Source organism: Meleagris gallopavo, chromosome 2 (genome assembly GCF_000146605.3).
Source record: "Meleagris gallopavo isolate NT-WF06-2002-E0010 breed Aviagen turkey brand Nicholas breeding stock chromosome 2, Turkey_5.1, whole genome shotgun sequence".
NCBI lineage: Eukaryota > Metazoa > Chordata > Aves > Galliformes > Phasianidae > Meleagris > Meleagris gallopavo.
In genome coordinates this window covers 16,586,099-16,611,624 of record NC_015012.2, presented here as the reverse complement: position 1 = coordinate 16,611,624, position 25,526 = coordinate 16,586,099, and the positions used below count along the sequence as shown (strand labels likewise).

At 37.1% G+C, this 25,526-nt stretch overlaps 1 protein-coding gene across 1 annotated transcript in view; it reads right to left on the bottom strand.

Annotated features, from left to right (window-relative positions):
• NVL (nuclear VCP like) overlaps window positions 1-25,526 on the bottom strand; it is a 30,100-nt gene extending 4,574 nt beyond the window's left edge. The window contains 22 exon segments of the mRNA XM_010706670.3: window positions 575-663; window positions 2,205-2,281; window positions 6,808-6,914; window positions 9,308-9,407; window positions 11,112-11,231; window positions 12,385-12,447; window positions 12,762-12,866; window positions 13,609-13,827; window positions 15,963-16,227; window positions 17,809-17,953; window positions 18,403-18,520; window positions 19,956-20,057; window positions 20,587-20,721; window positions 21,031-21,107; window positions 21,402-21,528; window positions 22,649-22,915; window positions 23,404-23,458; window positions 24,267-24,340; window positions 24,343-24,365; window positions 24,452-24,504; window positions 25,032-25,105; window positions 25,361-25,526. Of these exon segments, the coding sequence (XP_010704972.2) occupies window positions 575-663; window positions 2,205-2,281; window positions 6,808-6,914; window positions 9,308-9,407; window positions 11,112-11,231; window positions 12,385-12,447; window positions 12,762-12,866; window positions 13,609-13,827; window positions 15,963-16,227; window positions 17,809-17,953; window positions 18,403-18,520; window positions 19,956-20,057; window positions 20,587-20,721; window positions 21,031-21,107; window positions 21,402-21,528; window positions 22,649-22,915; window positions 23,404-23,458; window positions 24,267-24,340; window positions 24,343-24,365; window positions 24,452-24,504; window positions 25,032-25,105; window positions 25,361-25,522 (2,557 nt within the window). The 5' untranslated portion in view covers window positions 25,523-25,526.

The following is a 25,526-nucleotide window of genomic DNA, read 5'->3' as shown; positions in this document are numbered from 1 at the left end:
AAGGAAAGAAAAATGAAACAGAATTGGAGAGAGATATGGAAAAGGCAGAAATTGCACATGAATCAATTTTAACTCCCTGTTGAAGTCCTGGCACAAGCCAAGGATAAGCTCAACACCTAAAATCAGAAACACTCGGCTTCTCCTACCACCATTACTATTGAATGCTTGCACTTAATTACACAATACAATTGCAAGCCAAAGGCAGGCTTGGAACTACTGCTGCACTCAAATCTGCAAATAGATAATGTAATTAGTCTTTGATAATTATGTGAAAATTGGGCAAAGATGTATTCAGTCAGGCATGTAAATCATCTGCTTATGCTTGCCATTTAACGCTGACTTTTGATTAAGTTTAGAAGAACAAGTGGGCTCCAGGATAAGTGTTTTTTTCCCTGTTCCTCTCCACTATAACTGCTTCATACATTTTCTGAAAACAAATCTGATTGGATTTTTGTTTGGATCAGTAGTTATCAACCATTTATGAAAGCAAACACGTATCTGTGCTTGTATGAAACACTTCACGTTCCATTTATCTTCTCACTATTCAGTTAGGATTTTTTGAAAGCTTTCTTACCTTTCTTGCTTTCAGTATTCGGCAGGGCCATTTCCTGTCTCAGCGCACAAACTGAAGCCTCGCGCACTAAAGCAGAAAGATCTGCACCTCTACGTACAAAAGCAGAATGAGTTATTTTAGAATGAGTTTATCAAATCTACAGCTACAAAAGACACTACAGATATTTAGAGGAGAGTGGCAGAAGGCAAGGGAATTTGCAAAAGCTTCTTAAATACCTACCACATAGATTATTACATTAAAAAAAAAAAGAAAAAATACACACTGTAGTTTCACTTTAAGACCTACAATACCTTGCAGACTTAGAAATTGAAAACCATTTAGTTGCAGAGCTAAATGCATCAACAGTTAGAATGCTGTCAGTGAGCTACGTTCCCCTTTTCTCTCTTGTACATGGTTGCATTCTTCCCTCTACCCCACAGAAAGAGCACAGAAAAGCTATGGGGTACCTTCAGAAGAAAGAAAGCAAAGTATGACAGAGAAGGGTCACTGTATGAACACTGAGAAGATGTTCAAGGACTATCCAGTGCTGCAAGCTGCATTGTAGAATGAAATCCTCCAGCTTTCAGCCTCAGATTTAGATCAAAAGAATGATAATCAAGGGAAGAGGCAAAATCCATCCAGCATCATCAAAAATATCCAGGAATTGTTTAATGTTGTGCACTCAGTGGGAACATGATTTTTTTTTTTTTTAAATTGAATCTTATGAAAGATTCAAATGAAATCAGTCATTATTACAACACAGTTTGAACAGAGTCAGTTGCCCAAAGCTGGATCTCCAGATAAATTAACACGCTCTTAAAATAACATCATCCACAAAATGTGGTCAGAACAGACTTTTGAAATCTTTGTTCTTAGTTCCCAGCTGTTACACTTTTCACAAGCCTTCAGACTAGTGCAAGCTGCTGAAATAAAATGCTTGCAATCAATGCCTCGTGTTTCCTTTGGTGATGGTAGGACTATTCCTGTATTTAAACACTCCCCACCCTTCTGCCCCAGGCTGGGGAGAGAACACAAGCTCCTCTTTCCTAGATCTAAAATACAGACAAACTATAAGTGATTACTGGTGGTAGCCTCAACTTCTAGACTCAAAAGCAATATTGTGACATTTATCTTTTGTGAACTCCAGAAAATCATCAACTATTAACACAAATATTAAAATATTCTAACAGATTAAAACTTTCTGGAGTTCTGTAAAACACTGACTTTGCAAATTACTCTGACAGAGATGACTATCAAGATTTCCTAAAAAAACATACGTCAGTTTTCACAAAGCACAGGTTGGAATAGGCCCTTACTAGTACTGTGTCAAACACAGTGCTGTCAGTTATGCGAGAGAACAAGTTAGTTCTGGTTGTTTAACCTATTTGTTTTCATCATCACTGTATATGGATCAACAACTTGAACAGGGCTCTTTTATCCTCAGATGATGCAAGAAATATAAGGCCAAGCAATGTTAAGATGAAAAAGTAGTCTCTCTTGATCTGTATTTACAAGATGAAGAAGGCTATTGCAGACAACATCCATAGACTCTCACTCAGTCCTTGGAAAAATGCACAAATGAATGTAAGAAAAACAGCACGAATTACTGCGCATCACTGCATACTAAAAGTAAAAATTAGGAAATACTCACGTATAACAATCACATTGTTGACTGTAAGCAATTTCTTCAAGGTTTACATCTGTATCTAGTGGAGGCCGGGTGCCATCCTAAATGAGTTGTGATAACGAAAGATAAAAATGTAAGTTTTTGTTTTGATTATTATTATACATTTGTGTATGTATATTTTTATTTTATTTTTACACATGCCATCTCCTAAGTGATTAGTTTTACCAAATAGGTGTCTGAGAAGCTCTCTGAGATATTCACAAATACTAGCATTGTTTTTATGTCAAACTGACAGGAAGGATCAGCAGCCTTAAAAGCATTTCATTATGAAATAATTTATGATGTTAATTGTAACTTCCCACCAGCAGGTTAGATCTTCTATTGTCAAAATGACGGCCAGCTTGTCACAGTGTAGTTACACTGACACCACTGCATACACAGACGTGCTTATGTAGCTGCTTACATCAACAGCACTGTTTATCTGAGCTTCCTCCACTTCTATTAGATGTTGAAATCATATAGCTCAGCAATAGGCATGGAGATTTAGTCTTGCCTCATCACCTTTAAAACTGAACTATTGTATACCTTTTATGTTTTAGACAAACATACCCTTTCAGACCTGGAAGTTTTTCATTCTGGATTCTTTGAGTTCATACAGAAAGTAGACTTGTTGACACCACGCTCGCATATTAGTGCTGCTTTCTCCACAAAGACCACAGAAGTGGCTTATTTTTATTTTTGCATCTCCGACAACAAAAAATAGTCGGCATTATATGTTGTATTTGAAACCAGTCAACAAAATCATTTCAAATGCTGTAAGCCCGTAGATCTTATCACTCTTAGATAGATAGCAAAGCAATATCAAGGCAGTATAGAGATTCTAGATGTCTATAGTATGAACTAATACCTGAATTTAGATGTGAAAGGACATTTTTTGATAGGACTGATTTAGTTCTGCCATGAAATTTAACTCATTTGACAGGAATACACAAATAATCCTTTTCTGACTTGTTCAGGTGAACTTAAGTACCACATACCTAAAACGCCTTAAGAAATAAAGTGTATAGCAATTGGCAAATTAAAAGCCTTGAACAGGAAGCCGACAGCCAAATAATCAAGGAGAGGGGCCTAGGTAGACTAAGGGAGCAATTTCTAATGAACCTTGGGTAGAATGCCAACTTGGAAAGGAAGAAAAAGGCAGGGGGAACAGCCTCATGTTGAAACATCTTGAAAGGAGAAGAGACCCTAACATGGGCACAAGGAAGCTCTAAACAATTGCATATGGGATACTTCAGTAATTGTTGTACAAGACTGCAAGGCAGTGAGACCCCGCTACTATCAAGAAACATTTTACCAATTACTGTGAGTAGAATACATTGAGCATTTTGTGAGTGGGATGAGCTCAGCACTGTGTGCACCAGAGAAGCTGATGGAGCTTATAGGAATGTCAGTACACTAGGAACTTAGGCATGTGAAGACATGCTTCTCTTGCATAATTAATATGCAATTTGAAAATGACTGATTTGTACAAGTTATCTGAAATAAAGCCTCAAACTCCATCTATGCTGTTTCCTTATACCCTATTGCTCTCACAACTCCCCTTCCTACTCCTCCCCACTGCCTTTGTAAGCAGATTTTCCTTCAACATTACTGTGCGAGTATTCCTCTAGGATTTTGGGGAATGACTACCATCACCCAGAATCCCCACATACCTGGATAACATTTTTTGTTTTATCTGAGTGCCCACTTAAATATGTGCTCCTGCACAAAGATTTTTCAAGTTTTCATACTCAGAGTGCAGGGATGAAGTCTGACAGAGAATAAGGCATTTCAATTAATTTAAAATATCTACAGGAACCTGGGGACAGAAAAATATCTCCTATATATTTTTCAAGAGAATAACATATTTCCTGTTCTTAACATTAGAAATACTGATCTTTGCCTAACTTTGTAAGAACTCTACAAATGCAGTAGTAGTAAGTGAGAACAGCACCATTCTCATCATGGAAAGAGCACGGAAGCAAGCAAAAAGATTCACTCACAGAATGAATCTCATTTCTGCTGGCATCTTAAAAATCACAGAATCATGAAGTGTCTTGAGTTGGAAGATCATCCAGTCCCAACCCCCAGCCATGGGCAGGGCTGGGCCCAACCAGCTCAGGCTGTCCAGGGCCCCTTCCAACCTGGCCTTGAAATCCACAAGCACCACAGCTGCTTTGGATATTCTGTACCAGTGCCTCACCACTGAGCAAAGAATGTCTCTCTCTAATACCTAACCTAAATCGTCCTTAAAACCTTTAAGCAGTAGTCCATCACTACACTCCCTATAAGGAGTCCCTCCCCACCATTGCTGTAGGCCCTCAAAAAGTACTGAAAGGCAATTTATAAGGTCTCCTCAAAGCGTCCTCCAGGCAGAACAATCCATAGGAAAAGTTCTATAGCTCTCTAATTATTCTCATGGTCATTTAACTAAAAACTGAGAAAAAGAATCAATTAGTGACTTAACATCTTCATCACTATAAATATTCGTAGCCAAAACATCAACTAATATGAATTAAGTATGCATGGAAATGTCTGGCATTCCAAAAATAACACGCATTGATAACTAAAGACAGGAATCAAGCTGGTAAACACTGTGCAATGTGCTGCTTATGATAATAAGGAAGACCGTAATCAGATAAGGTCACAGCAGAGATTGTTTGTCAATAGAAAATCTGTGCTCTGATAACAGGATAATGACAAGGTTACCACATCAGATATACCACTCCTCTTGTGTTGTGCAGACTGTGTCCATAAAGTTATTCAGAAGAAGAGAACAAGGACAATTTGCAGCAACCTCACCAAGATTTATGAACGAAGAGTCTGAGAATATAGAAAACAGTTTTCTCTAACAGCAAGTTTGCCATTGCTAGTCAAGGGGAAGCCAAGAGATGAAGTGAGGTCAAAACACTCAGAAGTCCTTATCTTTTGATGTTGTGATTCTGGCCTTTCCACTTGGATGCGTGCATCTTGGTGACTACATGTGGCTGTGAGAGTGTGAGCAAGTGATAAGTTTGAGAGTGACAGAAATAAGTCTTGTTTAATTCCGCCTTCTCCTCCTACATAGTCTTGAATCAAGATCTGCTGCATCATTTTACTAAGATCACTAATTAGTGGTGCACTAACTTGATTTTTAACTGATGGTGATGGTTACAAACATCCAAAGATTCTCCAGCAAAAAATAGTGAGAATACCTATATGTTAAAAAAATAAAAAGAGAGCAATTATATACTATCCTAATCAGAGAATCCTTCCATTCTGTTTAGAAAGTCTAATGACTGACCATTACCACCCACTTCTTCCAGAAGGAGGCAGTTTAAGTTAGAACAATCTTATAAGCCCAATTTTTAAATAAGTTTCAAAGCTTTTGAAATAAATTGCAAAATAAAAAGTAATTCCTTACAGTATGTTTGAAAATTGACTTGACTTGTGGGTTAAACGCTCATGTTATTGCTCTGTTTTTTAAAAGGCGAGAATCACATTATGTAGAAGTTTCTACTGAGACATTTTTATAGACTCAGAAACAATAAAATGCTAATGGCAAATATATACTTTTTTTTTCTTAATGAAGTAATGGAACAAACGTAGGGAAGTAAGACTTTGAATTCATATCAACAGTTTGATTTTTGAACAACTATTTTGGCATGAAAAGATACGCTTGAATTTGGCCTAACTTCCTGAATTCTCCTACAGCATTAACTACTGCCTATGCCATCACTTTATGCTTATGTAAGTCTGAGAGTTATCTTTTTATAATATTTTTCCATATTTTTCATAACATCAGCACTTTATCTCCTCTATAAGTAATATGTGGTCTCCTTTGCTGCTCAAAAAAATCTGATAGGACACTTGCTCGTAAAAATCAATGCTGATCTACTAGAAAAAGTAGGAGATATCTGAATAATTCATAATGCTTCTTCTAAGCATTCTAGGCTTTGATTCTAAGGCTTCTTCTAAGGCTTTGATTACTGCTGTACTGAGAGAAATCCAAATCTCCCAAGTGGTGGAATGTGCCAGTACAGTACGGAAGACCTATGAAGACCAGTCTTCTTTTTATTTTAACATTTTTACATCTTTAAATATTTAAAATCTTTATACAATTAACAATTTAACAATTTTTAAAATTTTAACATTTACTTGGACCTACAGCTTCCTCATCACATGCTTCCAATTACTCCTAAAGAGAATTAAGTGTCACAATTAAGTATTGAGTAAATACAGCTGGAGCTATTGAATCATATCACTGAATGTGAGGAAACCTCCTTCCTCCCTCAAAATGCTTACAAAACACTTACAGGCCTTTACTCACATAGATAGGAATCTTTTAATTAAATCTCTTTAAATTGTGACTATAAAGGCAGCAGCTTCTATGTTTAACAGGTTAGCATTGCTCAAGATTTATCATCCCTTAGAGCAAATTTAGCAGCAGATGTGGCTGTGTATTTTCATGGCTTTGTGTAATATTTAAAAATATTGTTACAATATTACAATATTATGAGACAAGATTCTGCAATTCTTTTGTAAGGTTTAATTTGTTTTAAATCATTCCACTAAGGTTCAAGGTAAGAATTCATTTCCAAATACTCACCTTGGTGATTGTCTTTAAAATAGCAAGTCGATCTTCAGGAGGTGGCAATCCCACATAAAGTGTTTTATCCAGTCTACCAGGACGCAGGATAGCTGGGTCAATTATATCTTAGGTGGGGGGGAAAAGACAAAATTATCCAGAAATGAGATATAGCCTTAGGAAATGAAAAGTAATATATGGAGGGAATTGAACAGTTTCAAAAAAGTGTTCATGCCAAGATGTGAAGCTCTAAACATTAAGACAGTTGACTGAAATAGTTTCATCTGGGCCCAGGAGGAGACATTATTACCCAGTGCAGCTAAGCTACATCTGCCCAAATATGGCTCGTAAACACTAGTTTCATCTGGTCACAAACAAGGACAACTCTCCTTGAATATACAGTAGAACATTTTTTCTGCCAGACCTAGCAGAGTCAAGTGAGGAATTTCATAACAATGTATAAAAAGGAAAAAGTCTGCTTTTCATTTTGTTCTGCTAGAAAAAAAACTCTACCTATATTAACCTTGCGAATCTGCATAAAAGCCACCATGATAAATTAATTCACAAGTACATGGGGCCAATCATAAAATTAAGTTCTGAGTGTTTTGTTTTTCTACTACACATTAATTTCAGTAATTTTATGGATAGTAATATAAGATTTCCACAAAAACACAAAATAGACCTTCAAAGTACAGAATTTGTTTCCCAGGAAGTACTACAGATTTTATCTTGTCTGAAGAAGAAATCAAAAATTATCACAAAAGTTTTTAGAAAAACACTTAAAACTTAAATGTAATAGAAATCTCTAGCAAGCTTTCAGCACCACAGGTTTCACTACAGAACCTCTACAAACAGCAGATCAGGATATAAATACTAAGCATTGTTATACTGGTATAACAAGAGTCACAAACAGGACGTATAATCTGGGAAAGACCTAAATTCCTGTCATTCCTGTCCATGTTTCAGCACAAATACTTGGAAAATGCTTCTTAATGACTTAGCTTCTTGATGCCCCATTTCCCCATCTACAAAAATGATGAAGGTATTACTTGCTCTACTTCCATATGATTCTAAAAATCCATATCCTACTACAGTAGCGTGAAGACCAAAGTCCCAGAAGCACCCACCGAAGATACAGAAAATTGTATTTTTAATATAACAAACTAAGTCTTTAAGCTCTAAGATGTCTTGGGCAGCTATAGCAAAACAAACAAACAAACCAACCTATTTTGCAAGAGAAAATAAAAACATTTGCTTGACTCCACTGAGATTCCAGCTACCTGGCCCTATCACAGTGTGATCTTTCTCCCCTTTTGAAAGATGTACACAGTTTTGCTCAAGCTATACTGCCACCTGTGCTTAGAGGGCAAAAACTGGAATGAATGCATACATTAAAAATTGCTCCACTCCGCTCCTTTCTTCTTGAGCACAAACCTTTCCACCCCCCCCTCCCCCAAGATAGATGCCTCTGGTCATAGATGCTCTGGTAAAACCAGCTATTGTGAATATGACAAGAATGGCAGGAAAAAATAAAACAACTTTTAATACGATGTACAAATTTAATCCAGTCAGATGAAAGATGGTTTAAACACACCATTGCCATGGCAGGCCCAAACAAGAATATCTTTCCTGTACTTCTGTGCTCTGTATTAGATCATACTTTCTCTTGCTGTTGGCACAAATGCACTTTCCTGTTTTTGTGTCTCTCTGCAGAAGGAAGTTTTGCTGCCTATTAAGATGAGATTATAAAGTTTACACAGCAGATGAATTGTAATAATCAAAACAAAAACTCTCAATAGGGATTGTATTACAGCATCGTGCACTTAAATTTTCCATTAAAAAGCTCTTTAACAGTACTGGCATGGAAAATACTGTTTCCATTTTACATGTTGGGATAACAGCACTTGCCACACGTCCAACAATGGGAAGTTAGTAATCTAGGCTAAAGATGCGTTCATCCATTTTTTATGGAAACAAATGCATGTCCTGCATTCAAAGAACTGACATAACTCCCACTAACTCAAAAGCTTCAGTAATGGAGTTTTACAAAGCAAAGCCCATATGGCAGTTCAAAACAGATCTGCGCTTCCCAATTTATAAATAAATTCATGCCACATTGTTAGTTCAGAACTGGGCTTTTCCTCAACCTCTGGGACTCAAGTTCTCCGTAGAACTTGAAAAATTACAATCATGTAGAACAGCCATTAGTATTTACTCTTTGGTCAAATTCACTAATTAGATGCACTTCATATTTGTTTAAACAAAGGAATGATGCTTCCCTTTTAGCAATTTCAAAGCTTTCCATCACGATGAATCATAATGTTCTCTCTATATTGAAATTTGGAAACCAAATATATTGATCAGGAAAGGTTTGAATTTGATGACACATTGTAATTTTAAGTACAGAACAAGGCTAATTACAAACATAAGAAATTCAAACATAAGAACATGTCATTTCCAGACAAGAGAAGTAATGTTTGATTTGTTATCTCTCTCTTGCTTATGGTTTTTGGGTCCTCACCTGGCCTGTTTGTGGCAGCCATAATGAAAACCTGCTGGCGATTCTCCAGACCATCCATTTCTGTGAGTAACTGGTTCACTACTCGAACACTGGCTCCTGACTTTATTAGGAGAAATATGCCAAAACAAACAAAACCCAAGCAAAGAAACAAACAAACAGAAAACAAAAACAGTGAGAATGTAGATATTTTAAAATAAAAGAAACAAAAGATGTACTCATTCTCCACACAGAAATACTACTCTAAGAAAGCTTCTATTTAACGTCTTTAATACAGATACATTCTGAATTTCTTCATATCCTCAGCATAAATTTGGGGTACAAACAAGTTATCCCTATGCTTGCTGCACAGATTACCCTTTGCAAAGCTTTTCTTTCCCATTAAAAATGAAGGACTCACTTAAATACACCTGGATAATTGTACTAAGTATTCTCCCATCTACCTGAACAAAAAAGTCCACAAGTTCTCATTACTAGGGCTTTGGAAAAAAAAAAAGTTTCTGCAGCTGTCCTCAATGGAAAGGAGCAACTCATAGTTTAATATTAACTTCACAGTACTAAGATCCTATGACTTAATTCAATAGATTAATTTGAATTTCATCCTAGAGATGAAGAGACAAGAAAAAGCACTGGAGTTGGAGAACAACAGTTTTAGATATGCAGCAAAACTGCTTCGTGGTTTTGAGCAACACTGTATTATATTTTGTATGTTTAAAATAGTAAATTTGCCTACAGATAAGTAGAATAGATGATTGAAAAGGCATACAGGCTTCAAGAAGTCAGTAAAAACACCGAACAATTGTGAACCTCAGTTAGAGCTGGCAAAAGACAGCAGTCCCCTGTCCAGACAACACCTCTACTTGTTCAAAGTGGCTGTAAGAGCAGGACAAAATGGTCTACACAACCAGTTTTTGCCCGTTGCTGCTACAGAAAGGAAACAGAGCAAGGTCAGAGCATGCTTATTCCACTCCTTGGCTATCACCACTGCCTACTGTGATAGCTAATACTCAACATCCTCTTTTAAGGCTCTGTGGAAACCACTAGCTCGGGACTTTCAAGGAGTCAAATCTGAACATTTCAGCTTGGCTATCTTTTAGAGGAAAAAAAGTACGCAAACTTGGAAGATAAGGCATGACTCAATTCAAACAGCTGATCAAACCCTCTGTCCTACAGATTGGAACTTTAACTTCTGTTAAAGTCATTGATGGCAATATCTGAAGAGTGTTCTACTCAGCTTTTATATTGAAACCAGCATATATCTCTTTCAGCCAGTGACCCAGTACATCATCATTAAACCAGATGCATTTCCTCTGCATAAAAAAAACCAAACACCTTTCCATTCAGCATACAAACAGTTTGCAGCAGAAACAACACCTCCCCATCCCCAAAGGGCATGTTAATTTTAGGTAGATGTAATAACAACTCCAAAACAAAAATCAAGACAGAAAATTTGATGAGTGGAATAGCTTTGAAGTCTAATGCATTCCAGACCTGCTCCTGTCTCAAATATACTCATTACTCACATTGTTCAAACCTGCACGCACTTCATGCAAGCATTACAGTTGCATATAAGCATCAGGATTTGGCCAGAAATTAATTATGGTATTAAACTGCACTCCTTCATTTTTTCCTATGGCTTTCTCAACTTGGTAGACGGTCACATTCTCTAGCTATTAGTTTTTAAATACATAGATGCTAACGGAAGTATTAAGCTTTATACAGTTTTAAATAAAATGCTTATATTGCTTGCACATTGCCTCAAAACGCACAATGGAGAGTTTATTTATGGAAATATTTTCAGACTCACTTCACGGTCAGACCTCCGAGGGCACAAAGCATCAACTTCATCAAAAAATATAACACAAGGGGCTGAATTCCTGGCACGCTGGAACACTTGACGTACAGCGCGTTCGCTTTCACCAACATACTAAAATGAGTGACAAATCACAATGAAACTGTAAGCCATGACAATATTGCTTGGAAGAAGAATTAGTTTTAAACACAACAGTGGACTAGATTTACGTGGGAACTGGCTGTCATTAGCTCACTTTTGACTGTTCCCAGTACTCTACTAAGAGTTTAAGAGAATTCTTACTTTCTAGCAAATTAATCTAACGTGTTGTCATTCTGATGATGAGAAATAACAAGTACAATCTTCAGTAAGGATCCTGTTGTTCTTTATCTGCTTATAAACAATGGGAGTAAAAACACAATGAATATTTAAAGTTCACAATAGAATTGCTCAAGGACAGGAGAACTGGGAGACAGGGAACTGGAATATAAGCCAGATTCTCACTTTGAGTCATTATGAGTGGGTTTGCCAAGCTGCAAATGGAAACAATTTCTTCTAAACATACATGTTTTGATATAATTAATGTCTCATCGTGGTCTCTGAATCACAGCCAAGCATTTTTTCCTTCCACGAGGAAATGGGACTCTTCATTAACTTATATTTCTTGGCTGATAGCATTACTTGAAATACACAGTAAAAAGCTTGGAGAAAGAATAAACAAATTCAGTATTTTGGCTTCAGCTTCCAAATTACTGATAAGTACATAACTGTCATTCTTCTAAGATATGGAATGCAGCCATCTCCTTTCAGTTTAACACTCTTAACTCTAAAAAAAAAATATATAATCAGACTGCCTTTATCTGTTAACATATAAAAATTACTCTGATCAGCTAAAAACCATGGCTTCTCAAGGTTTCAGTCCTCTGTTAAGAAGACGAAGACTCTCCAAACACATTTCCAAACTTGGAAACTGAAAATTTTGCAGACTACTGACTTGCTGCTACCAATTACCAATTGTTCTCACTGTTGATATGAATTTTTGCTCTTTTTCCTGATCTACATAACAGCACTAATGCATGTAGTTGGTCATTTAGAAATTCTCTTTCATTCAAGAAGGTTCCATCTGCCTAGTAACACATTAAAGAGTAATTTAAACCAAGAAGTACTTAAGCTACCCAGGTAACTCCTTTCTTTTCACAAGAAAGACATCACTACTGAACATTTTAAGCAGAGAGTAAACAACACTGCTTCTGTTGCTTCTAACAAAAGCACAATGACCAGCGCATACCATATTTAGCAGTTCAGGACCTTTCACAGATATGAAGTTCAGCCCAGATTCATTTGCCACAGCCTATCAAAAAGATGTATACAGAGAAAATCATTTTTTCATGTATTCTTTGGTTCTGTCCACAAAACTACAAAAACCTGGAGAAGGAACATAGCATAGTGGTCACCTGCTGAAAACAGCAAGAAGTATCACTGTATGCAGTTAAGAGTGTCAGAGGTTGGAGGATTTAGCAAGGTGTTCTCTCTTTAATGGGACAGTGATACTTTAATGGGGATGATGCTGCTGGCAGTATCATCCAAACTCAGTCATTCTCACAAAAACACCCACTTCACCAAGACTCTCCATTATTTTTAAACATGTTCAGAAAAATGTATTACCTTAGCCAATAGTGTTTTGCCACACCCAGGAGGCCCTGCAAGCAGAACACCAGCTGGAGTAGTCAGGCCTAGAGCTTTAAACTGCTCTGGGTTCCTCACAGGTGCCTATGAAATAAGTTATCATGGTTATCTGTGACAAAAAAGCCAACATTTCAGTTACAGCTGGAAGAAAATTCATTTCTAAGCAAGTACTTTGTTCTAATGCTTTACAGGTTAAACGAATATACGCAGTCAGTCAACAGGCATTTTATTACCTTGCATTGGTAAGTATCCCCCAAAGTGGGAAAAGCATCATTATTCAGAGACAAGAGTGGTGAGGCAGTGGCACAGGGAGATGGTAAAGTCCCTGGAGGTGTTCACGAGCGATGGAGATGTGGCACAGAGGGACATGGGTTAGCAGCCATGGTGGGGATAGGCTGACAGTTGGACTAGATGATCCTAGAGTCTTTTCCAGCCTCAATGATTCTATGCTATGACAAGCAGCAAGCCTATTAAGCAGGATCAATGTTGTTTTTTTTTCCCCCCACATAGCAACTGTCTAACTAAGGTTACTGGTAGAAAACTTCTAGAATACTTAGCACTCAGTAATAATGAACATATTGAAAAATCAAATCTTGAATACAAAAAATGAAGTATACATGCATATACATATATACACGCACCAGACTTTTATGATTTGCTTTCCAATTTGTTACAAGTCTATTTTAAATGAAGATGTTGCAATATTTCTAGTTTGTAGCACGCTAGAACTCACGAGCAACACATTATAGCTTAAATAAATACAAACAAACATACATGAATAGATGGAGGTGCAAAAAAACCCTTCAAAAGTAACATTAACACATACCAGTATTGCCATGGTCAGCTCCTCCCGAACATCCTCCAGGGCTCCAATATCTGCCCATGTCACATCAGGAATTGTGACAAAGCCTTCTCTCTTGGCAGAGGGTTGCACTGATGGCAGTGCGACAATGAAATCATTCATCTCAATGCACAGCTTCTGCAGCTGATCCTCAGGCAAGGGGTCTGGCCTCTTCAGCAAATCTAAAAGTCTCTGTAATTCTTCCTTAGGGTACAGAGAAATGCAGAGAAAACATTGCACAAGTTAAGATGTTTAAAAGCTTTTTCAAGGGCTTTTTTAGAGCAATACTTTCTCCAGTTGTAATATTCATTATTATAAAACAAAGTATCATGCATAACATAGACATAGTATAACGTAACATAGAACATAAAAATAGCATTAAAGACTGACATTAATAAAAATGCTCGAGGAAAGCACTACATAAATTTATTTCAGTTAAAGCATTCAGTTGACAGACAACAATCTTGATTTAAATACTACACAAATAGAACTAACACATCTATTTTGTCCTCAATTTTTTTTCCTGCTGTTTCTCTCACAGCTCTACCAAACTGGACAATTTGTGGAATATCACGTTACATATAAATCTTTAGACCTCATAACATGCTTAGATGATAAGTGTTTATTTAATGTAATTTGATTTCAAGTTGTGAATTCATTTCCTCAGGCCGATGAGACCTGATTTTGTAACCAGGCCCTGATAAAGTTTGGGCAAATGGAAAACAGGTACAGCAAAATGCTTTCTAACACTTTCCACCCTGCAGAGCATAGCCTGCCAAGGGCTGGGGAAGACAGGTATGTAACAGTTAGTGAAAATCAATTCCTTATTAGGGAAGCTATCTGAGAAGACAGCTCATTAAAGAACACTTGTAATACAGAAAGGCCATATGAAAGCTACGTGATACTGCACCTCAAGTAAAACTAGGATTTTCACTAGAAGACAAAGGGAATAAGAAGTTGCAGAAATCCCTTTAGTTTCAACATTTTTCTCCACAGCAGAATATGGGAAAATTATCACTCTGTATTAGTTGCAACTAAGATGGCCCTGAAACTCACCACAGTGTGTGTTTTACAGAGCCCAATATTTTCTGTTAAGATCTCTCTCTTCTTTCTAACAGAAGCATTAAGAGAAACTATGAAATAGTTGAGACCAACGGATTTGTTTATTGAATTGTGCGAATTATTTTAAAAGGGTTTTATATGTTTATTTTTCTATGATAAATATAATACTACTGCTTTAATGACAATACCCTGTATTAGACCATGTCAACCTCCCGCCAGCTATCAAAATACGTCTCTGTTATGATTAGACTTCCTTATCCTCAATAATTCCTTTGATCATGGTGCTGTTGATAAAAGCAGCCACTACCTGTCCCTCCCCCTTTTCTTGTACTTACATCAGGCCCCAGGAAACGCTGGGAGGTATGCAGTATGGCCCTATTACTTTCACACAAAGGCTCTCTGCAGGTTTTTACACTGCTTTTTATTAATTACACTAACAATTTTCTTTGACAGTCCTTCTAAAACGAGAATCTGATGGCAGTGTGGACTTACAAACACTTCAACTTCTCCAAGACGAGTCTTTAGGAATCCTGCATGTAATGCATACAGTAAGCAATACGCTCAAAATTTTGAGCAATAGGGCCAAAAGCCTGTAAAGATATTCTGGTTCACTGTCCCCAGCATGTCACACACGCCACAACACTTGTGGCATAGAATATTTCCAGCACTGGAAACACTATTTTCTGCAACAGAGTTCCAGCTGTACCACAGGTTAATAGTGTCTTTCTCTGCAGCTAAAGTTGCATTTACTAATCCAACTTCTCTTTCACAGAGTTTTTAAATGCCTCTTCCTCAAACGTGAGGTAGGTACTACATACTGCGTGGGATTTAATGCACACAATCACGCAGCTGGAAGGAAAATGTAAGTGGCATAAATACTTTCAGACTTTGGCTAGCTCTAAGTCTACCAGGTTAGGGAAGACGGTCAGGCATCATGACATGTTTCAATGAGGACAAGGCAAACGGCCTGGTAAAAACTCAGTGCAAGTTTGATATTTTTACAATTCTCTTACAATTACAACAACAAATAACAAAACCCCACATTTGTAAAATATTAGCATGATTTATAGAAGATCTGTTTTTTGGGAGCCTGTAGTTCAGTCCCCTTATACAGATTATTATAAGCTAAGCTCCTGGCTTCCAAACTGATGTGCCTAAATCTAAATTTAACACTACACTGGCCACAGATGTTTAAGGATTTCTGAGCAAAGGCTTTCATAGTTGTAAAATGGCTCAGCGTTAAGACAACAGACGCAGACACTTTGGAGAACAAATACCTTAGAAGGAAGCTGTTTGGTGTTCTCTTTCACTGGGATCTCTGTTTCTATTCCCACTCCTTCTTCAGCTGTGTTTCCTCCAGCCTGCACACATTTCCTTTGCTGTTTCTCAGATTTTATCAGGACCCTGTTCACGGTGCACATAGCTGCCTCGCGACAAAGTGCCATCAGGTCAGCACCCACGTAACCTGGAGTCAGATGTGCTAACTGAAGAAAGTCAAAGGACTCAGGGAGCTTAAGTTTTCGACACAGCGTCTGAAGAATTCTGATCAAGAAGGGAAAAGAAAAGAAAAACAAAATAAAGATGAAAGTGGCCTTTTAAAAATTTTCATATGAAAAAAATTAGCAACAATTTAAGGTCTCTTGCAGCCCACATGAATTGAAGCAGTACGGTGTGTACAGTTTACAACAGCTAGAAAGTAACTAAGCTGAAAGCCACAAAGTGATGCCCCATATTTCCTTTTGGAGCATAAGCGAAAAACAACACTATCAATCAGGTAATGTCATTCAGTGGGTAAAAGCTAGTGACTGAAAAAAGAAGCAATCTGACTGTACAAGGCTTATTTATTTGGGAAAACAAGCTAAAAGGAATTTCTGTCAAGTTGCTACCTCATTCTTATGCCAAGAGCTAAAATTACTCAAGCCTATGCAGTTTCACCACTAATACAGAACAGCTCCATGTAACTGACAGCTAAGTGCTGTGCTTCCTTACACCTTTTCTTTGTTTCTAAATGATCCTTTACCTTAATACAGGGAACAAAATCCCCAAACAAAAAACACCCCAAGACAAAACAGAAAAGGAGGAAATAAGTAGCTCCTATAAGGGTATATACCCCAAGGGACATGAATACAAACAATTGTACAAAACAAAGAAATGTGAGAATGCAACTATGCTCCAACTTGTGCACAATCTCTGTTACACACAGTGGCTTATCTATTCACAACTCACACCCTCTGAGACAGTGCTGTCTCTAGGGACATCATATGTTTAACATGAACATTAGAAATGCCACAGAATCAGAGTTTTCATGAATCAGGTTCAAACTCTAACCACTTGCATGTTTTCCCACAACCAAGGAGAGGAACACAGATGTTACAGAGCTATAAATCTGCAGTGAGGTGGAATGAAAAGAGGGAAGAACGGCAGTAGTGCCGGCAATAACAAATGACAATATCAATGCTGCATGCAAAATGGTTTGCTTTTTCAACCCAGAAATAAGGTTATTTGAGCGAGAGCAACTTATCCTTTAATTTTACTTTCCTTCCCCTGATAACAAAATAAGCCACAGCTGCTTTTATACTTCTCTTCATGTGTTTTCTGCTGTTGTGGAAATCAGTAGCAAAAAAACACAGAAGACAAATATATGTTTTAAAATCTAATCTAAGGGTCACAGATTTTTTGAGTAAAAAATGCCAGTAACACACACAGCAGGATGATTGCAGCCTGGCTTAATGCCTGGACTGCTGTATTTCCACAAGAACTAGAACAGAAGAATCTGGGCCTTCTTAAAATGTGCTCAAGAGGACTAAAAGAAGTGCTATATTTAGTTTATGCTCCTAATTCAATAGTTACATAGGGAGATACGTAACCCATTAATACAACGCTAAAATGAGATTTGCATGTAAGAAAGGAAACCACTCCAAGTGTACAGCTACCAAGCCACAGAGTAGATGCATTCTTAAGTACATTTAAATCTCTTCCGTGCTTTCCAGTTTGTGCTGATATGTATGTGCATGCAGGCACAAAAAGAACTAAGCACAATAAAAGTACTTTTCCCTAATTTGTTTGTAAACCTTCAATTTTTATTATTATTTTTTAATAACGAAGAAGCTTTATCACACATACTTTTCTCTTGCTGCTTCATCTGGTATCCCTAAACAAATTTCTCGATCGAATCTCCCAGCTCGCCTCAGTGCAGGGTCCAGTGAGTCAGGTCTGTTAGTTGCTCCAATAACAAGGACCTGGGCAGTGGCAGCCACGTTATTCAAATCTAAAGGAAGGAAGGAAAGTTAGTACTCATAACCACCTTCCCAACTATATATCAGAATAAGTGTTACTCTGTTTCTGCCACACACAGTAATACTTAGAACAGCACAAAGTAACCAACAATCACACTAAGATGCTGTATATCCTTATTTCTACTGTCCAGAACAGGTGTTTTGCACAGGTAAGCAGAAACATGCATTTCAAATAATATTTGACAGATTCTCCCATTAAGTTTTTTTACATAACAGAGAGGATGTGAAAATAATGCAGTAACATCCCCTCAGATTTATTAAAAGTTTCCCACCCCCCTCACACACAGGTAAACTGTGCCAAAACATGAAAAACGATTACCACCATCTCCACTAAAGTAACCACAAGTCATTAATGAAGAAAAGCTAATTAAAGTGATAATTAGAAAGATCTTAGTTCAGTACAGAGGTTTTTGAAACTGACCATCCAAACAAGTTAGGAGCTGGGCAACAATTCTCCTCTCCATGTCCTTTGAAGCAACTTCTCTTTTTGGGGTGATTGCATCAATCTCATCAATGAAAAGGACACATGGAGCATTGAGCTACGTACAAGAATTATTAATTATTACAAAGTTACACAGGTGTGTTCTAACATTTCAAGCACTTTGCATTCATAAAAGCCAACACTAACATAAAACAATAACAATAGCATTTAATTGACATAGGATTATACCATCAAAAAGCACTTATGGTGCAAAGGAACACTTATGGAAAATACTTGAATCATCATCTAAGAAAGTCTGAATTCCCGGTCAGAAAAGCAGCGTTTGAAGCCCCAAGCATTCATTGTTACCAGGCACCAACTGCGCCATCTAGCTGTCATTCACCTTTTCTTCCTTTTAAAAAAGGACAAAGAGAACAAGCAAGCTACAAAGATTCCACAGTAAGTGCATAACATGCAGTGGAACGGCCCTTTCCCTACAGAAGTACAAAAACCAAGTGTAAAATCCACTTAAATGAATACAGTAGGTTTAAAAATTAAAATCCGTTGCTTTTCCTATTTTCTACAATGCATTTCATCTATTAAAAATAACTTTTAAGGCAACCTTTTATGAACTAATATATATAAAAAAGGTATTGAATTTTAAATACTCTGTGATCACTTATTTAATTTTGTTCTAAACAACATCTTAAGGCTTTCTGAAAATCAAAACGTCGTAGAAACCTGAAACATCATAACCTAACAGCTTCAAAATTAAGCACTTTGCCCTATTTATCACTGTTTTATACATACTCTAAACATTTGCATGCAGTTATGGGGAAAGATAGAATAAAGGAGTAGTTAGAAAACAAGAATATCCTCAGAGATTAGAAACAGAAAACTGTCCTCATCATTTTGTTTAATTAGCCATATTAACAAATAGAAAATCTGCTTTCATTCAAACTAAAATTATTTCATCCTGGTTCTCTTTGTTTCTCACAATGTCTGAAAGTCACATCTTTATCACAAGAGTTACAAATCTGAATGTTTGATACATAGCAGCTCAGTTCTCTTGTGTGTTTAATACTCATATTAAGGCAGAGCAAGACTTTAAATGCAACTTTACTTCTGCTCTTTGATATTTGTCCCAAACTTCTTACTTCATGCCTAAAGACCCAAAGCCTTAACTCAAATTCAAAGCCAAACAAAAACAACAATAAAAACCTGTAACAAAAAAAGCACAGTAAAACAGCCTGTATAATTTTTTGATTTTTAGAAATCATTCCAAGTAGCTCCAAGTGGGTAAATAATTTACGTTGCTCCCATTACATTGATACTATCTTCGGTCAAGACTTTAGAATAGTAACCTTTGTGGTCTATGACTGCATGACAGTACAGTGGAATTCTGGTCACAGAAATGGAGACACTGTAGCTTTTGTGCAGCAATATAAAGATTGTCACTAATAATTCACTCAAATTCAAACCCAGCAACGAAGTGTGAATCTCTACGAAGAAAAGGGCAAACAACTCAATGTGATTTCCAATGGGTGCCTTACCACGGCCTGATCAAACAGTTCTCTCAGTTTCTGCTCAGATTCTCCTGATACTCCAGACACCATCTCTGTTGCTGCCACTTTCAGCATTGGGAGCTCAAGTTCCTGAAAGAAACGAGGAACACTGTACAGTATTACCAGAGGGAAGGAATGTTGGTTGTCCTAAAGGATAAATATTTCCCAATACAACATCTTTTACACCTGAAGATTTTGTATTCAAGAATAAATCTGAAAGTGCCTTTTAAAAAGATAATTAATAACCTCAATTTAAAAACAGTTTTAAGACATTTTGCTGTATGACTAGAACTGAATACAAAAGCCAAGTTTGCTATGGTAATTTTAACCAAAAGTGCCTTCCATGTATAGTCTTCCCGTTACTCATGCCTATACTGCAATCCTGCGAATGTATCAGCACAATTAATTCACTTACATCCCTTCTTCATAGGAGGTCCCATAAAGTACAAATGCAGACGGAATTTAAACTAAGGAAGTGAAAATGAATGTAGTTTGGACTAAGAGAAGAAGCAGAGAAAAGAGATAAAGAGGAAAAGACCTACTCTATGATGAAAGAGGGTTATTTCTTCTTTCTAAACATAATTAAGAAAGGAAAAAGCTAAATTTAGAGCTATCTTACTCCAGCAATTGCCTGTGCAAGTAGTGTCTTTCCACATCCTGGTGGTCCATGTAGAAGAAAACCACGAGGTGGAACCACACCTAAGTGGAGATAGACTTCAGGATGACGAACATGAATCAGCATCTTGCATATTTCCTATTAAGAACAAGAGAGAGATCTCCATTTAAATTGAGAAGGAAAAAAAAAGTATTAAAATTGACAAAAATAAATAAATAATATTATAAATGGTTAATATCATACACAGACCAAAACAAAAAGAACTTTGGTTTATTAATACAGTGTTAGTGACTGCTTTCAGAAAAAGCGATCAAAGGAAAAAAAAAAGAATAAGCAACTCTGCTGCTGTTGGTATAAGCAACTATTCTTAGTGCCACACAGATGAATTCTGATAGACTTCTCATTTGTCATTTTTCACACGATGTTTTAATCAACACTTAAACTAACCTTCAAAGTTTCATCATTGCCTCCTACATCCTCAAACTTCACTGATGGGTGGTACAGCTCTGGTCCCTTACTTTTACCTGTTCAGGAGAAAATAAGTCATGCAAATTTAGACAAAGCGTAATCAGTTACTAATATAAAACAAAAAAGATCTCAGCCTCAACAGTTAGCTAAGTACATGGAGCAGTATTGTTTTTGGTAGCACATACAAGCCTGGAATATGTTTTAGTGCAACATAAAGGCTAAGCCTATTAACCACATACTTGAGGTCACTTCTTTGTACCTCAGAAAAGTAACAGTTCTCTAGAATGGATTCCACAGTCACCCACCATCATCTCTCTGTTTAGAGCAGCATGCCAAAAACAACTTCTCACCTTTCCCTTTAAGTAAGACGGATTCAATTTCTTTATCTACATCTGGAAATTCTTCTTTTTTCCTTTTTGCTCTTTTACCCTTTGCCTTCTTTTTTTCACTTTCCAAGACAGAAAATTCTGTTGATTTCTAATGTATAAAAACAGAATAATATAGCCAGTCAGTGAATTCCTGCAAATACTTCAAAGAACAAAACATCATAGTGTCTATGATGCTTAACATAAACATTATTTAGATTTAAATTTTGCCTTTGTTTTTTTTTTTTTTAAATTATTATTTTTAGGAGCTAATTATATGAGTCACATTTTTGCTAGGAGTACATACTCATAACCAAATTACAACAACTAAAGAACCCTCACCATCTGATCTAATCAAGGGATAATTTGTCGAATCTACCTATTCAATAAACACTTCGTCTATTCAAAAGGTAGCTGTAAATGCAGTTATTCCTTCATTAAAATAAAATACACAATAAAATTAAATGTTATTTCCTACAAAGAAATAGAGCTTCCAATAGCTAAACAAAGGGGTTTCTTTTTGGAAAAAAAAAAAAGAAAAAAAGAAAAAAAAACAGCAAAACACATGGAGAAAAATCACAAAGTGAGCAGTAGGTTTGGATAGGAGGTACCTTCTATTTTTAACTGCATTATACAGCAATACATTTCCAAGCCCTTTCAATTCCCCCAATCCTCATCCATCCAAACAATCTGTCCAGGCTCACTGAAACTAGCCACTAAGGGAGACCACATGCTATGGCTACAGCAAAGAACATGCTTGGTGACTAATAATACTGGTCATTGGCAAATGGAATAAATAATAATTAAGTTCCACTTACCTTTCCCTCACTAGGGGCACTAATTTAGTAGGACTACTTAGTAGTAGTCCTACTACTAAGGACTACATCTTTCCCCAAAATTATACAAGAAAGTTTTCTTAACTATTGGATTGAAATTTGCCAGAAGGTTCAAAAATCACTTCTGACATGACAGATCAACACCCTAAGCCTCATCTTCCTTAGAAATCGAGCCAAAAATTTGTAGTCTACTAGGCTCAAGCCAATCTTCCCTTCTATTTAAGATTTCTGCATTTAATAAAGCATGCATATTTGTAATAAAAGTAATTTTAAAAATCCACAAAGACAGACAGTCCTTTTGGTCTCAGTATCTATCTTCGGAAGCCTGTTAAATTACATAGGAATTTATAGCCATACCTGCTACCTAAATCACATTGGGTTTGTAAAATACAATACCTCAGAAACCACTTTCTTCTCATCTCCTTCTCCATCCTCAGAAAGGTCAATGAAAAAGTCTTTCCCACTTGGAGTCTTATCGATGAACCAGCCACCTTTAGAGATGCGCGTTTCAACCTGAGATGCTGGTGAAAGGGTGCTTGTTTGAGGAGCTGTTTGCACAGGAGTGGAGGTTTCCATTGGTTCATTTTTTGGAGTGGCTAGAACAGAATCAGGATTTCCTTTCTTGTATAAGGCCATCAGGGAACTGTTCATATGATTTGTAGACTGCAAATTCATGTATTTTAAAAGAAAATAAACAGAAAACAAAGGTTATAATTTGGGTTACATATATTAAGAAGCCAATGAAAAGTATTCCATAAACATCAGTCAGTATTAACCTCACTGGAAAAGTAATTGTATATTTTCCATCACACTCCACTTGAGGTCAAACAACCACAGACAAAACTACATCTGCTGGTTGAACAGGCAACAGCCTTTATGTTTTACCCCAAAACAACCCATTAATTAGCTAACAGTTATAATTTCAGTAATAGTCAGATGTGTCAATTCCTTCAATCACTTCAATCATTTGATAGCCAACTCTTCTGGCCCTCCAGCATGCTTTCTTCAAGAGTGATTCCTCACCACAGCTTCTTCTTTTACTGCCAGAAGGTAGCCAACTTTTAGCACTATTTTTAAACTTCCACTGCAATTTTACAAAAAACAATCACGTGTTACATAAATACAAGAAATCATAATTTAATATAACTTACTAAATCTTCTGGATAATCATCATCGTCAGAGTCCTCTGTGGAACTTCCTATAGTCCTTTACATGGTAAGAAGACAAAAACATGATGTATCAGAGAAAAAAATGAAAGAGAGATACACGCACAAAACAGAACAAATGCAATTTTCACAACATTGTTCCCTGCAATTAAGAAATGCAGGATAAGAGTGAAAACAAACTGTGTTCTAAATTTACTACTGTAAAGAGTCTAAAAACGCGATGGGTTGGATCAATGTGGTATCCTAGCTGAAAGACAGTCAGGATAGGGATGTGGCACCAATGTGATTCAGCTCACCCCGAAGCCACATAATCACCAAGGCTAGCACAAGGGAAGCTACTGTAAATCACTGCTGAATTATAGTAGTCCTTCTGATTACAGTGTCTTAATTGTTCTTGAGATCCTTGACATTTATCACAGGTTAGAAAACACGATCTTCCCTGAGATTATGCATAGATTTAGGAGTCAGGAATCTTAATGCCAACCTCCCTGCTGGCTACGATTTACTCAGAACAGCTTCTCCTGTAGCCTTCTCCTCCAGATTTAGATAATATTTATAACACAATATCAAAGATTAAAAACAAAACAAAACAAAGGAACTTAAACATACAGAAAACTATCAGGAAGTCACAAGGATATCCAGTAATTCAGGGCCATACCTTTACCACAGCAGAGAAACTGTGATTTACTCTTTAACATATGCTTGGAAGACAAGCCTACAGGAAATTAAGGACAGGCCTACAACCTTTGAACTACCAAAACTTAATAATACAGAGACAGAAAGCTTTAAAGAAAAGCTAAATATTAAGGGCAGTGTTAAAGTTATCAAATGGTAAAAATTCTTCTTACTCATTTCTCTTGTGTTCATGCCTTGCTCTTTTTGCCAAATGTTCTGCCTCTAAAGCTGTTAAATCTTCTTTTTTTTTTCATTGCTGATTATTCCAAACACTGAAGAAAAAGTTTAAGCACGTTAGCCAAACAACCAAAGTATAACCAAAATTCTGGCACTGCGGGCACAATACTGACAGAATTACCTTTTGCAACTTGTATTCTAAAAGCATTTCGTTTTCTTCGTCCATATTCAGTACTGAAAAAAAAGAAAACCAACAAAACGTCATGCATTATAAGTTGGTAGCCAAAGTGCAATTTTGGCTTAGTAAGAATTTTGCACAAATTCTTACTAAGAACCAGCCTGATCGCATGATTATTTTTTCTTAAGGCCAGAATAAATCATTCACCAGGATGAAAACAACATCAGAATACCTCAATCTCTAAGGGGATGTTTAGTAAAAATTAAGCAGCCACCTCATCTGCCTGCACCCAGGTGTTATTTTCTTCTATCTTTCCAGCTCTGTAGGGTAAGGATTAACATGTTGTAATGCACCTGTAGTTCTTCAACAACAGTTGAATCACGAAGCTAACGTAATAATATAATGTAAGCTAGTTGATATATCAGCAGAGGAAAACAGGGGAGCAGAAACAATCTTACTGTTCCAATACCTCAACAACTGACAAAGAAAGTAACACAAGATTAGAATTTTGACAGCACACAAATACAGAATGATACGTTTTATATCCCGAGTGTGGAATATAAGGACACAGATCCTTGCTCACCTGTAGGTTTTCTGCAGATCAGAGGCCAGGATCCCAATGTCCACATAATGACCGCACTTGCTGCTTGCGAGGTACTGAAATGAGACACAGAATCACAGAACGGCCAGGGTTGGAAGGGACCTCAAGGATCATGAATCTCCAACCATTCTGCCACAGGCAGGGCCACCAACCTCCACATTTAATACTAGACCAGGCTGCCCACGGCCCCATCCAGTCTGGCCTTGAACACCTTCAGGGACGAGGCATCCACAACCTCTCTGGGCAGCCTGTTCCAGCACCTCACCACTCTCTCTGTAAAGAACTTAGACACGTTTGGAGGCGAATCAGACCTGGTCACTCACGTCACCAGAGCAGCCGCACGGAAGCTGCCTGCTCGAGGCTCGGCAGTCACAACGAGGCCGGGCACAGCTCCGAGCCGTCCCGCCCGCGAGCGAAGCTTCCACAAACCCATGCGGGCTGCGGCGGAGGGAGCGGCGCGGTCTGCCCCTCATCGAT